At 49.0% G+C, this 19,162-nt stretch overlaps 1 protein-coding gene across 10 annotated transcripts in view; it reads left to right on the top strand.

Moving 5' to 3' along the window:
- Positions 1–19,162, top strand: part of nfasca (neurofascin homolog (chicken) a) — a 170,863-nt gene that overhangs the window by 101,948 nt on the left and 49,753 nt on the right. For 8 of the 10 annotated variants that reach the window (XM_055654885.1, XM_055654886.1, XM_055654884.1 and 5 more), the window contains 9 exons: positions 807–931; positions 3,453–3,497; positions 4,844–4,945; positions 6,848–7,045; positions 11,267–11,337; positions 12,066–12,288; positions 13,452–13,567; positions 15,118–15,322; positions 17,451–17,573. In XM_055654885.1, the coding sequence (XP_055510860.1) occupies positions 807–931; positions 3,453–3,497; positions 4,844–4,945; positions 6,848–7,045; positions 11,267–11,337; positions 12,066–12,288; positions 13,452–13,567; positions 15,118–15,322; positions 17,451–17,573 (1,208 nt within the window). The remainder of the gene's footprint in view (positions 1–806; positions 932–3,452; positions 3,498–4,843; positions 4,946–6,847; positions 7,046–11,266; positions 11,338–12,065; positions 12,289–13,451; positions 13,568–15,117; positions 15,323–17,450; positions 17,574–19,162) is intronic. The other 2 variants (XM_055654887.1, XM_055654889.1) reach the window with 1 other exon arrangement.

Here is a 19,162-nt window from a genome sequence, read left to right as displayed (position 1 = left end):
GGGTGTGCTCTAGTTTCCTCCCACATTCCAAAGACTTGCAGGTTTGTAGGTTAATTGGCTTCTGTAAATTGTCCCTAGAGTGTGTTGGATAGAACTAGTGTCCTGGTACGCAATGGTCGGTGTGGACTCGGTTGTCCGAAGGGCCTGTTTCCCCGCTGTCTCTGAAGTCTAAAGTCTTAAGTGAGCAATAATGTGTTTTTATGTAGCTACGTAAGTAAGTCACGGAGTCAGCATGGGTTCCGTGGGCCGAATGGCCCGTTTCCACGCAGTATCTCTTAAATGAAACTAAATATCAGCCTAGGTAATCTATATAGGATCAAAGAAAGGTAGACAAAAATGCTGGAGGAACTCAGCAGGTGAGGCAGCATCTATGGAAAGAAGGAATAGGTGGCGTTTCGGGTCGAGACCCTTAAGGGTCCTTTATCGTCACCTATGCCTTAAGGGTCTCGACCCAAAACATCACCTATTCCTTCGCTTCGTAGATGCTGCCTCACCCGCTGAGTTCCTCCAGTATTTTTGTCAACCTTTGATTTTTCAGCATCTGCAGTTCTTTCTTATACATTGGATCAATGGATATATTTAAGGCAGACATAGATAGATTCTTGATCAGTAAGGGGTGTCAGAGGTTATGGGGCAGGAGAGATAGATCAGCACTGATTGAATGGCGGAGTAGACTTGATGGGCCAAATGGCCTCATTCTGCTCCTATCACTTATGACCTCATGACCTTATATTACTCTAGTGTGGGTCAGTACTCTGAGGAAAAAAGGTTTTAGAAATAAAGAATTAGATTTTCTCTAATTTCAGGGCGAAGGAAGATGAGGTTTCTTTGACAATCATCAACGTGTCTGAACGAGATGAAGGCGTCTACACCTGTATCGCCCGTACGGATCTCGACAGAGACTCGGCTAAAGCACGCCTCACGGTTCTAGGTAAATTACCTGATCTTGTTGGTTCTGCCATTCCTCATCACGAATTGTGATCATCAGATTCTCCAGCGACAGTCCACACCATACCCGGCACGGTGGCGCCGCGGTAGAATCGCTGCCTTACAACGCTCACTTACCAAGCGCCAGAGGCCCGGGTTCGAACCCGACCACGGGCGCGGTCTGTACGGAGTTTGTACGTTCTCCCCGCGACCGAGTGGGTTTTCTCCGAAATCTTCGGTTTCCTTCCACACTCCAAAGACGTACTGGTTTGTAGGTTAATTGGCTTGGTGTAAATGTAAAATTGTCCCGAGTGTGTGTGGATTAGTGTTAGTGGGCGGGGATCATTGGTTGGTGCGAACTCGGTGGGCCGAAGGGCCTGTTTCTGCGCTGTATCTCTAAACTAAACTAAACGACAATCCTTTGGCCACAGCCTCCCAACATGAAAACAATGTCTTCCTTTCATCAGTCCACAAGTTCATAACCCCTGACACCCGTACTAATCAAGAATCTATCTATCTCTGCCTTAAAAATATCCATTGGCTTGGCCTCCACAGCCTCCTGTGGCAACGAATTCCACAGTTCACCAGCCTCTGACTAAATAAATTCCTCCTCATCACCTTCCTAAAGGAACATCCTTTGATTCTGATGCTGTGGCCTCTATTCCTGGACTCTCCCACTGGTGAAAAGATCCTCTCCACATCCTCTCCACGTGTTTCCTGGTTCCTCTCATTAACTCAATCCCCAGTACATAACCCCGCAGAATTGCCTGCTCTAAGTTTGGTCAACGTTTAACTAAAGCAGGCTATTTATTTCAAAACACCCGAGTTCCCCTATTCGATGGCGCAAATAAGTAAATTTTTGAAGATGAATTAATTTCCTATGTTCGATCAAAATTCAAGTCTTTACTGTAAGGAATGGGTCCATTTCAGAAGTGTCATTGTTGGCGGCATGGTAGCGCAGCGGTAGAGTTGCTGCCTTACAGCGCCGGAGACCCGGGTTTGATCCCGACAATGGTTGCTGTCTGTATGGAGTTTGAACGTTCTCCCCGTGACCGCGTGGGTTTTCCCCAGTTGCTCCTGTTTCCTCCCACATTCAAAAGACGTACAGGTTTGTAGGTTAATTGAATTTGGTTGTAAATTGTCCCTAGTGTGTAGGATAGTGCTTGTGCATAGTGGGCCGAAGGTCCTATTTCCACACACTCTAAACTAAACAAGTGTTTGCAGACGACATGAAACGTGGTGAGTTGTGGTTGGCAAGGAAGGTTATTGAAGGGTATCACGGGATAGAGATCAGACGGAAGTTTCGGGGAGAAACGGCAGATGAGATAACCAGCGAAGATGAGATGAGATAACTGCATCCATTACCTCCCCTGTTCCCATAATGTTCCAGCATAGTCTAAATGGGCCGAATGTCTTCCTACGGTGTCATGTGAAAATATAAGACACTCCCAACTACGTCCACCACGGACTTTCCGCCAACTGTTGGTCCGACACCTCCTTTAATCCGGACAAAATTACGAGAGCGCTCTTGAAAACTCACCCTGGAGGTTCCCCCGCAAATATGGCGCCTAGACCAGGCGAGGTGGCCGACCTCAACCTCATCTGGACTTCCGCAGCCGACCGGCGGGTTGAATTTGCCCCCTGCGCCGGGGCACTGGAACTTCGGCCCGGCCAAAGCTGGCAGATCCGTTTCCACAGCCGATCTCCAAGGCCGACTTTGCGGGCCGGTATCTCCGTGTGCTTTGATACGGTGAAGATTCTTTTTTTTTGCATACAGGAATAGATCGGGTAGATGCACCGAGTCTCTTGCCCAGAGTAGGTGAATCGAGAACCAGAGGACATAGGGTTAAGGTGAAGGGGGAAAGTTTTAATAGGAATCCGAGGGGTAACTTTTTCACACAGAGGGTGGTGGGTGTGTGGGACAAGCTGCCAGAGGAAGTAGTTGAGGCAGGGACTATCCCAGCGTTTAAGAAACAGTTAGACAGGTACATGGATAGGACAGGTTTGGAGAGATATGGACTAAATGAGGGCAGGTGGGACAAGTGTAACTGGGACCTGTTGGGCCGAAGGGCCTGTTTCCACACTGTATCACTCTATGACTCTAATCTCTGCAGAACAATGGTTCTAATCTGTTCCACTGTCCTACTGTGAAGTTTAAGTGCTGATCCGATATGATAGAACATCATTTATCCCAGGAGGGAAGTTGGACTCCTTTCGGAGGCCGTGACCTCTGTTCGTCCGGCAAAATGGATAACCCGGCAAGACTCTGGAACTGAGACCACCGGAAAATTGGTGGTGGACCTGTCTGACTAAATGCATCAAAGGGCAGGAAAAGATGGAACGGGGGCAATAAGGTTTTCAATGCATTGAGCGCCAATCGCCTTGTCTGTTGCCATATGTCCAATCCAACAAATCTCTTGATGGTTAAGTGTAATTCCTCAAAACTAACTGTGATCTTTATTTTAATGTAACTGTGTGATCAATGTGGAAACTAAACTGTCTCAACCTTCCTCTTACCTTCACAGTTGTTCCCTCCACCCACATTACCCCGCTTGCTGCTGTACTTAAAGGTAATCTGCTTACTAACTACCTCAAACCCGTTAACAACTTGCGGCTGGCGACGTCATTCTCAAACCTGTTCCACGGTTTCAGGGGTCACGTGTGGTCTAACACCATTCCCTTACCAGACACCATATTCCCCGCAGTCTTTAAGAAAGAACTGCAGATGCTGGAAAAAAAAATCGAAGGTAGACAGAAAATGCTGGAGGAACTCAGCGGGACAGGCAGCATCTATGGAGATAAGAATTAAGCGACGTTTTGGGTCGAGGCCCTTCTTCAGACTGATGTCGGGATGGGGGAAAGAAAGGAAGAGGGGGAGACAGTAGGTTAGTGGGAGAGAGGGAAGGGGAGGGGGCGGGGAGGGAGCAAGGCCACCTCCCAGCTGGGAAGAAACTGTCCCTGAATCTGGAGGTGTGCGTTTTCACACGTCTATACCTTTTGCCTGATGGGAGAGGGGAGAAGAGGGAGTGGCCAGGGTGCGACTTGTCCTTGATCGTGCTGCTGGCCTTGCCGAGGCAGCGTGAGGAGCCAATAGAAGGGAGGTCGGTTTGTGTGATGGTCTGGGCAGCGTCTACAATTTGCTGCAATTTCTTGTGGACTTGGATGGAGCTGTTCCCAAACCAAGCTGTGATGCATCCCGATAAATATATATAGACGGGGGTTTATTATCCTGGGTTTACTCTTAAAACCTCCGATGATCAGCACCCCAGTTTTACTTTTTTGGACTGTTCAGGTTAGCTTATTATTGTCATGTGTACTGAGGTACAGTGAAAAGCTTTTTGTTGCATGCTCTCAAGTCAGCGAAAAGACTATACACATGATTACAATCGAGCCATCCACAGTGTACAGATACAGTATTGAATCAGTGCAAGAAAAACTCCAGCAAAGGCCGATTAAAACGTAAAAGCATTAACCACAGTAATATTCCCAGATACAGAACTTGTGGTATAACATGCATGCTGGGACCTTCTTTCTAATACAAATCCCAGGGCAATGCTATCCCCTCTAACCACTAAGGCACTCACCGCATTGTATTTTAGTGCCTTCCAAAATAAAATGGTCTGCAAAAGGTGGAAGGAACATGGGGCTAATCAAATGACCTAAATAATGTTATTCTCTTAAGTGGCATTGACTGTATGTATACACGGGGACAGGTAAGAGGTAAGCATTTGTGTAAATGCCGAGGCAGCAGGGAGATATAAATGGAGTCGGTGGAAGGGAGGTCGGTTTCATTGTTTTGATCTTTGAGTTCCTTTGGTTTTGTTGGCATGGTCGCATTTCCCACTATTACGTTCGAGGGTGGATTGTGAGGGGGCGATTCAGAGAGATGTATTAGTTGCATTTTTCGACATTGTAGACCGCCCTGCGCCTCCTCGAGACCTGGAACTAACGGACCCAGAAGATCGCAGCATTAGGTTGACCTGGATTCCTGGCGATGACAACAACAGCCCAATCACAGGTACGGAAACAGCCTCTGCCTTGAACGAGATGCGCCATTGATTTAATTTGGTCCTCGCATTTGGTACCCAATGTTGGCTCGTCAAGGTGACCAAGGAAAAGACTAAAGGGCCTGCCCCGCTTACCCGATTTTTTCCGCGGCTTGCCGGCACCCGTCATAGTCGCGGCAGGTCGCCGAAAATTTTCAAAATGTTGAAAATGCAACGGCGGCCAGAAAAAGGTACGACCCTTTGGGCGGCTACACACAACCAAACAGGCGTCACCCCGCGACATGTTGCGTAACATCGCGTAAGTGGGACAGGCCCTTTAAGCTGTACATACTTGCAATGTCTCATAAGTTCGTAGGTGATAGAAGCAGAATTAGACCATTCAGCCCATCAAGCCTATGCCGCCATTCAATCATGTCTGATCTATCTTTTCCTCTCAACCCCATTCTCCTGCCTTCTCCCCTTAACCCCCGACACCTGTACTAATCAAATTCTATCTATCTCCCCCTTAAAACTGTCAACTGACAGCCTCCACGGCCTTCTGTGGCAAAGAATTCCACAGATTCGCCACCCTCTTAAAATAAATTATTGGGAAGTCAAGAGCTAACTTGGTAAGATGAAAATGAGATTCAACATGGATTATATTGATGAGAGAATAGCAACTAGAACCATTTGGACGGGTATATGGATAGGTGCGGCACAGTGGCTCACTGGTGGAGTTGCTGCCTTACAGCACCAGTGAACCAAGTTCGATCCTGATTACAGCTGCTTGTCTGTACGCAGTCTGTACATTCTCCCCATGACCTGATTGTGTTTTCTCCGGGTACTCCGATCTCTTCCCACTTTCCTAAGGTGCATAGAAACATAGAAAATAGGTGCAGGAGTAGGCCATTCAGCCCTTCGAGCCTGCACCGCCATTCAATATGATCATGGCTGATCACCCAACTCAGTATCCTGTACCCGCCTTCTCTCCATACCCCCTGATCCCTTTAGCCACAAGGGCCACATCTAACTTCCTCTTAAATATAGCCAATGAACTGGCCTCAACTACCTTCTGTGGCAGAGAGTTCCACAGATTCACCACTCTCCGTGTGAAAAATGTTTTTCTCATCTCGGTCCTAAAAGATTTCCCTCTTATCCTTAAACTGTGACCCCTTGTTCTGGACTTCCCCAACATTGGGAACAATCTTCCTGCATCTAGCCTGTCCAACCCCTTAAGAATTTTGTACAGGTGGGTGGGTCAACTGGCTTCTGTAAAAAATGTCCCTAGTTTGAAGGATTGTGCTAACATACAGGGTGATCGCGAGTCGGTGCGGGCTAGGTGGGCCAAAGGGCCTGTTTCCGCACAGCGTCTCTAAACTAAACTAAACTAATATCCTGTAAGAAGGAACTGCAGTTGCTGGATCAAACCGAAGACGGACACAAAAAGCTGGAGTAACTCAGCGGGACAGGCAGCATCTCTGGAGAGAAGGAATGGGTGACATCTCGGGTCAACCCAAGACGTCACCGATTCCTTCTCTCCAGAGATGCTGCCTGTTCCGCTGAGTTACTCCAGCTTTTTGTGTATAACTAATAATCTTATTATAGTCACTAGTATGAATGGTTTATCGATGGGTGGTGTGATTGATTGATACTTTATTGTCACATGTGGCATGTCACGGTGAGGTTCTTTGTATCACAAGGTATGCAAAGAGTCGCTATGCGAAGGGCATCGCCATGGTTACAAAAGTATTCAATGTCATCCCAAATGGTCCTCTTTTGTTCTTGGTGTATCCCCCCCCCACCCCCTCCTGCCTGATTCCGGTTCCGTCTTGGTTCTCTCGATGGGCCGAAGGGCCCGTTTCCCTGCCGCATCTCCAAACTGAAAACAAAACGAGTCGAGAAACGTTGACGGATTTGTCGCCCTCTCTTCGCAGAGTTCATTGTGCAGTACGAGGAAAACAGGTTCGAGCCCAGAAAGTGGCACAATTTAACCAGGATCCCGGGAAACATCAACTCGGCAGTGTTGCAGCTCGCTCCGTACGTCAACTACCAGTTCCGGGTCATCGCGGTGAACGAAGTGGGCGAAGGTGCCCCTAGTCTCCCCTCGGAACGGTATCAGACGACCGGAGCAGGTAACGGTCCTATCCTGAACCTTTCCATCACTGTTCTGTAGTCAGGGGCGGAAAACCTGGGGGGGGGCCAGAGGGGACACGTCCCCCCCATGTTTTGAGAGGTGGGGGACATCCCCCCCAAGTTTTTGTGATCCCGATTTAAAAATCTCCGCTTTTAGCGCTGGATTGAGCCTCCGAAGCCTCATGCGTGTGTGTGAGTGTGCGCATGCGTTTGTGGCCATCAGACAATGGTGTCCCCCGTCCCCTCCATGTTTTGATAGCGAGTTCCGCTCTTGGTTCTGCTGGCAATGTCCTAAAGGCCGAACAATATCATGTCAAAAATCAGGCCCAACCTTCAGACCAACACTCCACAATAGATGGGTGCATTAACATGCAGTCCTTTACATCCTTAATCAATTGCTTCCCTTTATACCATTTAGCAAATTATTTTGGCTTCAGAGTTACTTGCCTCGGCATTTCATTTTACCCAGATTGGGTAAATGCGCAGAATCTTTTACCCAGAGCAGGGGAATCGAGAACCAGAGGATATAGGTTTAGGGTGAGGGGCAAAAGGTTTCATCGGATCCTGAGGGGCAACTTTTTTTACACAAAGGGTGGAACGTGCTGCCAGAGGAGGTAATTGAGGCAGGTACCATCAGAGTGCTTAAGAAATATTTAGACCGGTGCGTGGACAGAACAGGGTTAGAGGGATATGGCCCACACCAGGGTAGGTGGGACTAGTGAAGATGGGACACGTTGGTCGGTGTGGGGCAAATTAGCCCAAATTACCTGTTTCTACGCTGTTGGATGCTATGACTCTATCTATACAGTTAACAATGGACCCCAGAGTACTTGGCCATTCTGAGGGCGGTGGGTGCATAGAACGAGCTGCCGGAGGAGGTAGTTGAGGCATCACGACGCTTAAGAAACATTTAGGCAAATACATACTGTAGATAGGACAGGTTTAGAGGGATATGGGCTAAATGCAGGCAGGCGGGACTGGTGTAGATGGGGCATGTTGGTCGGTGTGGATAGGTTGGGCAGAAGGGCCTGTTTCCACGCTGCATGTCTCTACCCACTATGTATCAAAGAAGATCCATGGTGGGACCACCTCCACTTTGGAACCAGACTTCTTACCCTGGTCCTTTCTGATAGACCATGCATGGATGTGGCTGAGATGGGAACTCCATCCCTCTTAATAATAATAATAATAATAATAATCTTATTTATATAGCACATTTTTAGTCAACTTGCATTGACCCCAAAGTGCTTCACATAATTACATTACATTTACACACAGGCAAAGGTGGGTGAAGTGTCTTGCCCCAAGGACACAACGACAGTATGCACTCCAAGCGGGATTCGAACCGGCTACCTTCCAGTCGCCAGCCGAACACTTAGCCCATTGTGCCATCTGTCGTCCCATTGTGCCATCTCCTCATCCCTGAGGAGACATGTTGAGATCAATAACCTTTATACCTGCCTGGCGAAGGTGGCAACACTGCTTGGATGCATATCTGGAGATTTCATTTGATTATGTCCTGTCCCCGGTCGATAGTCCGTATGATACACCATGTCCATAAAATAGACCAAACATTATGGGTATGACAGTATTAGCTACATGGAGAGACCACAGACAATAGACAATAGGTGCAGGAGGAGGCCATTCGGCCCTTCGAGCCAGCACCGCCATTGAATGTAATCATGGCTGATCATCCAGAATCAGTACCCCATTCCTGCCTTCTCCCCATATCCCTTGACTCCACTATCTTTAAGAGCCCTATCTAGCTCTCTCTTGAAAGCATTCAGAGAACCGGCCTCCACCGCCCTCCGAGGCAGAGAATTCCACAGACTCACAACTCTCTGTGTGAAAAAGGTTTTTCCTGGTCTCCGTTCTAAACGGCTGACCCCTTATTCTTAAACCGTGGCCCCTGGTTCTGGACTCCCCCAACAGAGGTCAGATAACTGTTTTCTCTGAAGCGCCGGAGGTTGAGGTGAGACCTGATTGTTGTATACACAAAGGTACATAGGGCCACTGAGGGTGCACCAGTCGTACATTGGGTGGTCAGTCAGAACCTTGTTCCAGGGTTGGAATGTCAAAGACCAGAGGGAGTAGCTTTGAGTGTGAGCGACAAATTTTAAGAGAGAAGAGTTTCATGCACAGAGGGTGGTGGGTGCCCGGAGCGTGCTGCCAGGAGTGGTGATGGAGGCAGATACAATAGTGGTGTTCAAGAGGCGTTTAGATAGGTGCATGGATATTCAAGATTCAAGATTCAAGATTCAAGATTCAATTTAATTGTCATTTGACCCCTTAAGGTCCAAACGAAATGCTGTTTCTGCAGCCATACATTACAAACAAATAGACCCAAGACACAACATAATTTACATAAACATCCATCACATCACTGTGATGGAAGGCCAAAAAAACTTATCTCTCCACTGCACTCTCCCCCCCCCCCCCCCCCCCAATGTCGGAGTCAAAGTCAAAGCCCCCGGCTGGCGATGGCGATTGTCCCGCGGCCATTAAAGCCACGCCGGGTGGTGCAAGGTCGCACACAGGGTCTTGGTGTTAGAGCCCCCGGCGTGCGCTCGCAGAGTCCCGTGGCCATTCCAAGCCGCGCGGGGCGGTGCTGACAGGCCCCGCTCCAGGAGCTCTTCAACCCCGCAACTCGGGCGGGAGAAGTCTCCGTTGCAGGAGCCCTGAAAAGCGGTCTCCCTCCAGGGACCCGCGGGCTCCCGGTGCCGCCGTCCGCCAGACCCGCAGTTGCAGCCTCCGAATCTCCGGAGGTCGGGCCGCAGCAGCAGCAGCAGCAGCGCTCCACCACCGCTCCACCCGCTCCGGACTCGGCCAGCTCCGCGACGGTGAGGTGAGTCGTCGGCACCAGAGTCCCCGGTCTTCTCCTGTTGGAGGCCGCTCCTCGTTGCAGCCCCAACGACAACGGAGACCCGACAAATAAAAGGTCGGGTCTCCCGTGCAGGGAGAGATTTAAAAGTTACCCCCTCCCTCCCACCCCACACCCCACCCCCCCCCCCCCACACACACACCCCAACAAAAAAATAACAAAAAACTACATAGAAACATAGACAAAAAATAATAAAAATGCGGACGGGCTGCAGAGGCCGCTGCTGACGAGAGTCGCGCCGCCTACGTAGGGACTATGTAGGGACTATGTAGAGATATGGTTCACATGCAGGCAGAGGAGATTACTTTATCTCGGCATCATGTTCGGCACAGACATTGTGGGCCGAAGGGCCTGTCCTTGTGCGGTTATGTTCTGTGTTCTTAAGGTGAAATGAAATAACTCTTAACTGCCACACAGTCTATTCCGCGGACTTCTGTGTTATATATAACAATGCGGAATAAAATGAGAGAAGCTGCAGGGGTTTTATTCAAGCTGCGATCATTTTCCTTCCTGGTTTTGCTCACTGAAATATTTTGGAGATAACCAGCGAATTCCTGGAAGGCACGGTGGCGCAGCGGTAGAGTTGATGCCTTACAGCGCCAGAGACCCGGGTTCGATCCCGGGTTCGAAGGATGAGGGGGCATCTTATAGAAACATATAAAATTATAAAAGGACTGGACAAGCTAGTTGCAGGAAAAATGTTCCCAATGTTGGGCGAGTCCAGAACCAGGGGCCACACAGTCTTAGAATAAAGGGAGGTCATTTAAGACTGAGGTGAGAAAAAACGTTTTCACCCAGAGAGTTGTGAATTTATGGAATTCCCTGCCACAGAGGGCAGTGGAGGCCAAGTCACTGGAAGGATTTAAGAGAGAGTTAGATAGAGCTCTAGGGGCTAGTGGAGTCAAGGGATATGGGGAGAATGCAGGCACAGGTTATTGATAGGGGACGATCAGCCATGATCACAATGAATGGTGGTGTTGGCTTGAAGGGCCGAATGGCCTCCTCCTGCACCTATTTTCTATGTTTCTGTGATCCCGACTATGGGTGCTAGTCTGTACGGAGTGTGTACGTTCTCCCCGTGACTGCGTGGGTTTTCTCCGACATCTTCGGTTTCCTCCCACGCTCCATAGACGTACAGGTTTGTAGGTTAATTGGCTCGATGTAAATGTAAAATTGTCCCGGGTGTGTGTCGGATAGAGTTAGTGCGCGGGGATCTCTGGTTTGCACGGGCTCGGTGGGCCTGTTTCCACGCTGCAGCTCTAAACTAAACTAAACTAAATTCCCACATCGTCTTATCTTCTTGGAAGCTCAGGAAGTCTAACATCTCTTTGTTTCCCAGCTCCTGAGACGAATCCCACTGATGTCCGAGGGGCGGGAATATCGGAATCCAGCATGCAGATCAGCTGGACAGTAAGTGCAGTTTTCCACGAGTTCCGTTTTCCGCACAGAAGCTCCACATTTTGCCAGTGGGCTATGAAGCCAGTGGAGGAAACACGTCAACTTGGGCCGCACAGTGTCAGAGGGCGGTGAATCTGTGGAATTCATTGCTACAGAAGGCTGTGGAGGCCAAGTCAATGGATATTATTTAACATCAGAGATTGACAGATTCTTGTGTCAGGGGTTATGGGAAGAAGGCAGAAAAATGAGAGGGAAAGATAGATTAGCCGTGATTGAATGGTGGAGTGGGCTTAATGGGCCTGTTTGGTCGTGAGTAGTCGCCCAAAGTGTTCTGGTCGCCGTTGGATTTTCAACATGTTGAAAATTTTAGGCCTATGACCACCTATGACTGGCAAATCACCAAAAAAAGTTGCGTAAGGAGACGATTTTCACCGTACTTGGCGATTTTCTTGGCGGCATCATTGAACGACGTATCAGGTCACCGAAAAATTTGCGACGTGATGACGAATGACACGCGGTGTTTTTTCAAGGGTCTCAAGAATTTTTTTGTCGCCGCTGGATTTTGGAATGTTCAAAATCTTTTGGCGACCCTGATACGACGCCGGCAGTCGCCGAAAAAAATCGGCAAGTTGGGACAATCCCTTTCCAAAAGTCCGATCGAGGACAGTCCGCGGGTGAGTTCAGCTCTGCCGATCTCTTGCAAATGTTCACGCCTGGGTTTCATTCGCTGTGTTTTCCAGCCGCTGTCTGCTACCCAGGTCAGTGATCTCAACGTCAGGTACATCGTCAGCTGGAGGCAGCGGGACGTGGGCGGCGAATGGTCAACGGTCACGGTGACCAGGTCCAATTACGTCGTCTCTCCGACACCCCTCTTCACCCCCTACGAGATCAAAGTGCAGGTGGTGAACGATTTTGGCCTGGGTCCCGAGCCAGACGTCATCATCGGATACTCAGGCGAAGAATGTAAGTGTATACGGGTGGAGCCGTCTGGGAATTGCTTCTGTGTTGAACAAGTGTGTGCTTCATCACCTATCAGCCATGATCATATTGAACGGCAGTGCCGGCTCGAAGGGCCCAATGGCCGACTCCTGCACCTTTTTTCTACGTTGGACCCCCCCTGAGCGCACACTTAAGCGGGGATCTTCTGACATGGTGGGTGGGGCCCTCAGACTCACCACAGTTAACACCGCCCCTACCTCACAGCGGTAGCGTTGCTGCCTTCCAGTGCCAAAGACAGAGGTTCGATCCTGACCACGGGTGCTTGTCTGTACGGAGTTTGTACGTTCTCCCCGTGACCTGCGTGCGTTTTACCCGGATGCTCCGGTTTCCTCCCACACTCCAAAGACATGCGGGTTTGTAGGTTAATTGGCTTCTGTAAATTGTCCCTCGCGTGTAGGATAGAACTAGTGTGAATGTGGGATTGGTGGTCGGCGCGGACCCGGTGGGCCGAAGGGCCTGTCTCCACGCTGTATCTCTAAACTAATCTAAACTCTGGATATTTAAGAGGGGGAGGGAAGAAGAGTTATTTAAGATCTCATCACAAAGGCCCATGCATATAGCCAAGGCTAGTACATCAGTACCATACTGAGTGATTGCTGAATGGTCATAGGTGCTGCATTTTGTATGGGAGCTTAAATAGGGACCTATCTTCTCGAGTACTTGGGCTATACAGCCTGACCAGTGACATCTGGGAGCAGGGTGGCACAGCGGTAGAGTGCTGCCTTATTTACCCAGGTTCGATCCTGACTACTGAACAATCAACAACCTGGAGTATTAACAGTGGCGCAGCGGTAGAACCACTGTCTCACAGCGCCAGAGACATGAGTTCGATCCTGACCACCGGTGCTTGTCTGCACGGAGTTTGTACGTTCTCCCCGTGACCTGTGTGGGTTTTTTCCCCGATATCTCCGGTCTCCTCCCACACTCCAAAGACGTACGGGTTTGTAGGTTATTTGGCTTTGGTAAAAATTATAAATTGCCCCCTCGTGTGCAGGATAGTGCTGGTGTTTGAGGTAAACGCTAGTCAGCGCCGGCACAGTGGGCCGAAGGGCCTGTTATATCTCCAAAGTCTAGCATCTAAAGTTCCTTGAGGCATGGACTTTGACCTGTTTTGTGCTTGCATTTAGATCCAAACGCGGCCCCGACGAGCTTGTCCGGGAGGTACGTCAACAGCACGGCCATTTTGTTGCAGTGGAGGGCAGTACCACAAGAAAATATCCGGGGGTATCTCATCGGCTATCGAGTAAGTAGCGGATGGTCTCGACCCGAAACGCCACCCGTGCCTTTTCTCCAGAGATGCCGCCTGTCCCGTTGATTTACTCCAGCACTTTATGTGTCTATCTTAAGTAGTAGGATGACAATAGACAACAGGTGCAGGAGTAGGCCATTCGGCCCTTCGAGCCAGCAGCGCCATTCACTGTGATCATGGCTGATCGTCCACAACCAGTACCCCGTTCCTCCCTTCTCCCCATATCCCCTGACTCCGCTATTTTTAAGAGCCCTATCTAACTCTCTCTTGAAAGTATCCAGAGAATTGGCCTCCACTGCTTTCTGAGGCAGAGAATTCCACAGATTCACAACTCTCTGGGTAAAAACGTTTTTCCTCATCTCCGTTTTAAATGGCCTACCCCTTATTCTTAAACTGTGGCCCCTGGTCCTGGACTCCCCCAACATCGGGAACATTTTCCTGCCTCTAGCGTGTCCTATCCCTTAATAATCCTACATGTTTCAATGAGATACCCTCTCATCCATCTAAGTTCCAGTGTATACAAGCCCAGTCGCTCCATTCTTTCAACATATGACAGTCCCGCCATCCCTGGAATTTACCTCGTGAACCTACACTGCACTCCTGGTTCTAGCGTTGAATATTACTGCCAGTACAACTCAACCATCAAAAGCCAAGTGAACAAGGAGTTTTGTGCTGCAAACTCCTCAAAGAAAGCAAGTGCCTCGAACTAGTCTTTCCAGGTGAGACAGAGGTTCATGTGCATCTCCTCTCACCTCATCTACTGCATCCAACGTTCCAGGGGTGTTCTCCAGAACACCGGCAAGACCAAGCGTAGACTCGGCAGCCATTTTGTTGAACATTTGCACCAAGGCCTATTGGGTCTCCTGGTTGCTAATCACATTAACTCCCCATTTCCATACTGATCTTTCTGTCCTGGGCCTCCTCCATTGAGCCAAACACGGGCAGGTGGGACTAATGTAGCTGGGACATGTTGGCCCGGTGTGGGCAAGTTGGGCCGAAGGACCTATTTCCGCGCTGTATCGCTCTGTGACTATGACTTTATCTACTTTCTCCAGGGATGCTGCCTGACCCGCCGAGTTACATAGAACCATAGAAAATAGGTGCAGGAGGAGTCCATTTGGCCCTTCGAGCCAGCACCGCCATTCAATATGATCATGGCTGATCATCCAAAATCAGTACCTCACTCTTGCTTTCTCCCCATATCTCTTGATTCCATTAGAGCTATATCTAACTCTCTCTTGAAAACATCCAGTGAATTGGCATCCACAGGCAGGAAATCCCACAGATTCACAACTCCCTGGGTGAAAAACATTTTTTTTTCTCATTTCACTCCTAAATGGCCAACCCCTTATTCTTACACAGTGACCCCTGGTTCTGGGCTCCCCCAATATGGGGAACATATTTCCTGCATCTACCCTGTCCAATCCCTTAGGAATTTTACATGTTTCTATAAGAAATTCCCGCTCGTCCTTCTAAATTCCAGTGAATATTGGCCAGGGTCCAACCTATCGGAGAAATCTAACTGGGTGTCTTCCCGTACACAGATTCAGTACTGGAACGAGGGTAGTCTGCTGAAGACCAGCCGGTACAAGTCACGCATGAAGGTGATGGACTCCCAGAACCGGCGGTCGCGCGCCGTGGTATCGGAACTGCAACCGTACAGCGTCTACAAGTTCCAAGTGGCCGCCGTCAACGGCAGGGGTGCCGGCGGCTGGAGTGAGGTGTTTGCCATGAACACCACGGAGGGAGGTAGGTGGCAACTCGGCCCGGCAGCCCAACCAACTCTTACTCTCTGCAGGAAGGAACTGCACACTCCAAAGGTAGACGCTGAAGATAGATCTTGACTAGTGCAGCAGATCTACCAGCCAAACATCCAGACCAGCAGGTCAGGGCTTCCGAATTAAAGGCCCTTCCTTTAGAAAGGAGATAAGGAGGAATGAAGGTAGACAAATGTGCTGGAGAAACTCAGCGGGTGCAGCAGCATCTATGGAGCGAAGGAAATAGGCAACAAAATAGGCAAAATAAGCCGAAACCCGAATGCCTTTAGTCAGAGGGTGGTGAATCTGTGGAATTCATTGCCACGGGGAGCTGTGGAGGCCAAGTCAATGGATATTTTTAAGGCTGAGATAGATAGATTCTTGATTTGTACAGGTGTCAGAGGTTAAGAGGAGATGGCAGGAGAATGGGGTTAGGAGGGAGAGATAGATAGAGTAGACTTCAGAGGCTCCAGTTTCCTCCCACATCCTGAAGACATGCAGGGTTGTAGGTTCTCTCCAGACAGGCTGCCCGTGCCGCTGAGTTAGTCCAGCTCGTGTCTCTCGCCGGTTTGCAGGTTATTTGGCCTCCGTAAAATTGTTCCTTGCGTGTAGCAAGTGGATGTGATAGTGGGATAACATAGAACTTGTGTGAACGGGCGATCGATGGTCGGTGTGGACTCGGTCCTCGTTTCCACGTTTTATTGTTCAATTTAATCCAACACGAGAGTTTAGTTCCACTTTGAACTTGTTGATCGCTTGTTGGTAACTGTTAAGATCCCTCTTTTTGGAGCTGTCTCTGGATGTCATAAGTCATGTCCTAAGTGACAGGACTAGAATTAGGCCATTCGGCCCATCAAATCTACTCTGCCATTCAATTATAGCTGATCTATCTCTCCCTCCTATCCCCATTTCCTGCCTTCTCCCCATAACCTCTGACACCCGTACTAATCAAAAATCTATCTATCTCTGCCTTAAAAATATCCACTAACTTGGTCTCCACAGCCTTCTGTGGCAAAGTGTTCCACAGATTCACCACCCTCTGACGAAATAAATTTCTCCTCGTCTCCTTCCTAAAAGAACGTCCTTTAGTTCTGAGGCTATGACCTCTCGCCCTAGACACTCCCACTAGTGGAAACATCCTCTCCACATCCACTCTATCCAAGCCTTTCACTATTCATTAAGTTTCAATGAGGTCCCCCCTCATTCTTCTAAACTGCAGTGAGTACAGGCCCAGTGCCGACGAACGCTCATCACAGGTTAGCCTACTCTTTCCTGGAACGTTCTCGTAAGCCTCCTCTGGACCCTCCACAGACCAGCACATACATCCTCAAGGCGGTGACGGTGGTGCAGCGGTAGAGTTGCTGTCTTACAGCGAATGTAGTGCCGGAGACACGGGTTCGATCCCACCTACGGGTTCCGTCTGTACGGAGTTTGTACGTTCTCCCCATGACCTGCATGGGTATTCTCGAGATCTTCGGTTTCCTCCCACACTCCAAAGCCGTACAGGTTTGTAGGTTGTTTAAGAGGGAACTGCAGATGCTGGAAAATTGAAGGTAGACGAAAATGCTGGAGATACTCAGCGGGTGAGGCAACATCTATAGAGCAAAGGAAATAGGCAACGGTTCGGGCCGAAACCCTTCTTCAGACCTGATCAATCTGAAGGTACACAAAAATGCCGGAGAAACTCAGCAGGTGCAGCAGCACCTATGGAGCTCCATAGATGCTGCTGCACCCGCTGAGTTTCTCCAGCATTTTTGTGTACCTTCGATTTTCCAGCATCTGCAGTTCCTTCTTAAACACCTGATCTATCTGAAGAAGGATTTCGGCCCGAAACGTTGCCTATTTCCTTCGCTCCATAGATGCTGCCTCACCCTGTGAGTTTCTCCAACATTTTTGTCCACCTCAGGTTTGTAGGTTAATTGGCTTGGTAAATGTAAAAATTGTCCCTAGCGTGTGTAGGATAGTGTTAATGTGCGGGGATGTCTGGTCGGCCCAGACCTGGTGGGCCGAAGGGCCTGTTTCCGCACTGTATCTTTAAACAAAATTAAAATATAGTGCCCAAAATTGCTCACAGTGTCACGTCTCTGGTGATTAACTTTTCTGTCCAATTTCTCTTGTAGTACCTGGGAAACCAGATTCCCTCAGGATTCGACAACCGGATCTGGAATCGATTACGTTGCAATGGACTCCGCCCCGGCAGCCTAATGGGATCATCACGGGCTACACCATACTCTACCACCGATGTACGTATACGGAGGTTGTCCAATTTGATCATCAGCACACATCAGCACCCTGTTGTACAGGGTCTTGGTGAGACCACACCTGGAGTATTGCGTACAGTTTTGGCCTCCTAATCTGAGGAAAGACATTATTGCCATAGAGGGAGTACAGAGAAGGTTCACCAGACTGATTCCTGGGATGGCGGGACTTTCATATGAAGAAAGACTGGATAGACTCAGCTTGTACACGCTAGAATTTAGAAGATTGAGGGAGGATCTTATAGAAACGTACAACATTCTTAAGGGGTTGGACAGGCTAGATGCAGGAAGATTGTTCCCGATGTTGGGGAAGTCCAGAACAAGGGGTCACAGATTAAGGATAAGGGGGAAGTCTTTTCGGACCCAGATGATAAAAAAAAATATTCACACAGAGAGTGGTGAATCTGTGGAATTCTCTGCCACAGAAAGCAGTTGAGGCCAGTTCATTGGCTATATATAAGAGGGAGTCAGATGTGGCCCTTGTGGCTAAAGGGATCAGGGGGTATGGAGAGAAGGCAGGTACAGGATACTGAGTTGGATGATCAGCCATGATCATATTGAATGGCGGTGCAGGTTCGAAGGGCCGAATGGCCTACTCCTGCACCTATTTTCTATGCTTCTATGTTTCTAAAAAGCAAATGCATATTCAGAAACTGTGTAAAATCCTGAGAGGAACAGACCTGGCAGATGAACAGGGTCGCCCGCCCTGAGTAGGTGAATCGAGGGCCAGGGGGGCACAGGTTTAAGGTGCAGGAACCTGAGGGGTCACTTTTTCGCACAGAGGGTGGTGGGTTTGTGGAGCGAAATGCCAGAGGAGGTAGTTGAGGCAGGGACTATCCCAATGTTTAAGAAGCTGTTCGGCAGATGCATGGACAGGACAGGCTTGAAGGTATATGGGCCAAACACAGTCAGGTGGGACCAGTATACTGCCCTAGTTTGACAAAAGGAACTGACAGAAAGGCGTTTTCTTGTCAATGAGGAAAACGTCTTTTTCGTTCAGCTCTCTGTGATGGAATTTCTTAATTCTCTTGGTATAAATATTTCCAAATTGTACTCAGAGAAGACTTATTTTGTTCACCGTTGTGTAGCTCATATCTCAAATACCCTAAAACAAGCAATAACTCAATGTTGACTAAATTGTCCGTTGTTTCCTTTTGTCAAATTAAGGCAGTATAGCTGGGACATGTTGGCCGGTGTGGGCAGTGTTGGGCTGGTTTTATGCCCTACGACTCCATGACTCTATGATTACATTCGAGCCCCCCGTACTGTACAGATACAATGTTGTTCACTTAGTTATTACTGGGGCATCAATCCTGTTGCGCCCAAGTCAATATTGGGACACTCAGGTGGCACACACACCCCCATCCACATTAACGGGACGGAGGTGGAACGTGTTACTAGCTTCAGGTTCCTGGGAGTCAACATCTCCGATGACCTCTCTTGGACCCACAATACCTCTACTCTGATCAAGAAGGCTCATCAGCGTCTCTTCTTCCTGAGGAGACTGAAGAAGGTCCATCTGTCTCCTCAGATCCTGGTGAACTTCTACCGCTGCACCATCGAGAGCATCCTTA

The sequence above is a fragment of the Leucoraja erinacea genome, chromosome 24 (assembly GCF_028641065.1).
Source record: "Leucoraja erinacea ecotype New England chromosome 24, Leri_hhj_1, whole genome shotgun sequence".
Taxonomy (NCBI): domain Eukaryota; kingdom Metazoa; phylum Chordata; class Chondrichthyes; order Rajiformes; family Rajidae; genus Leucoraja; species Leucoraja erinaceus.
Note: the sequence above shows the minus strand (reverse complement) of the source record. Positions and strands in the feature narration are given on the sequence as shown.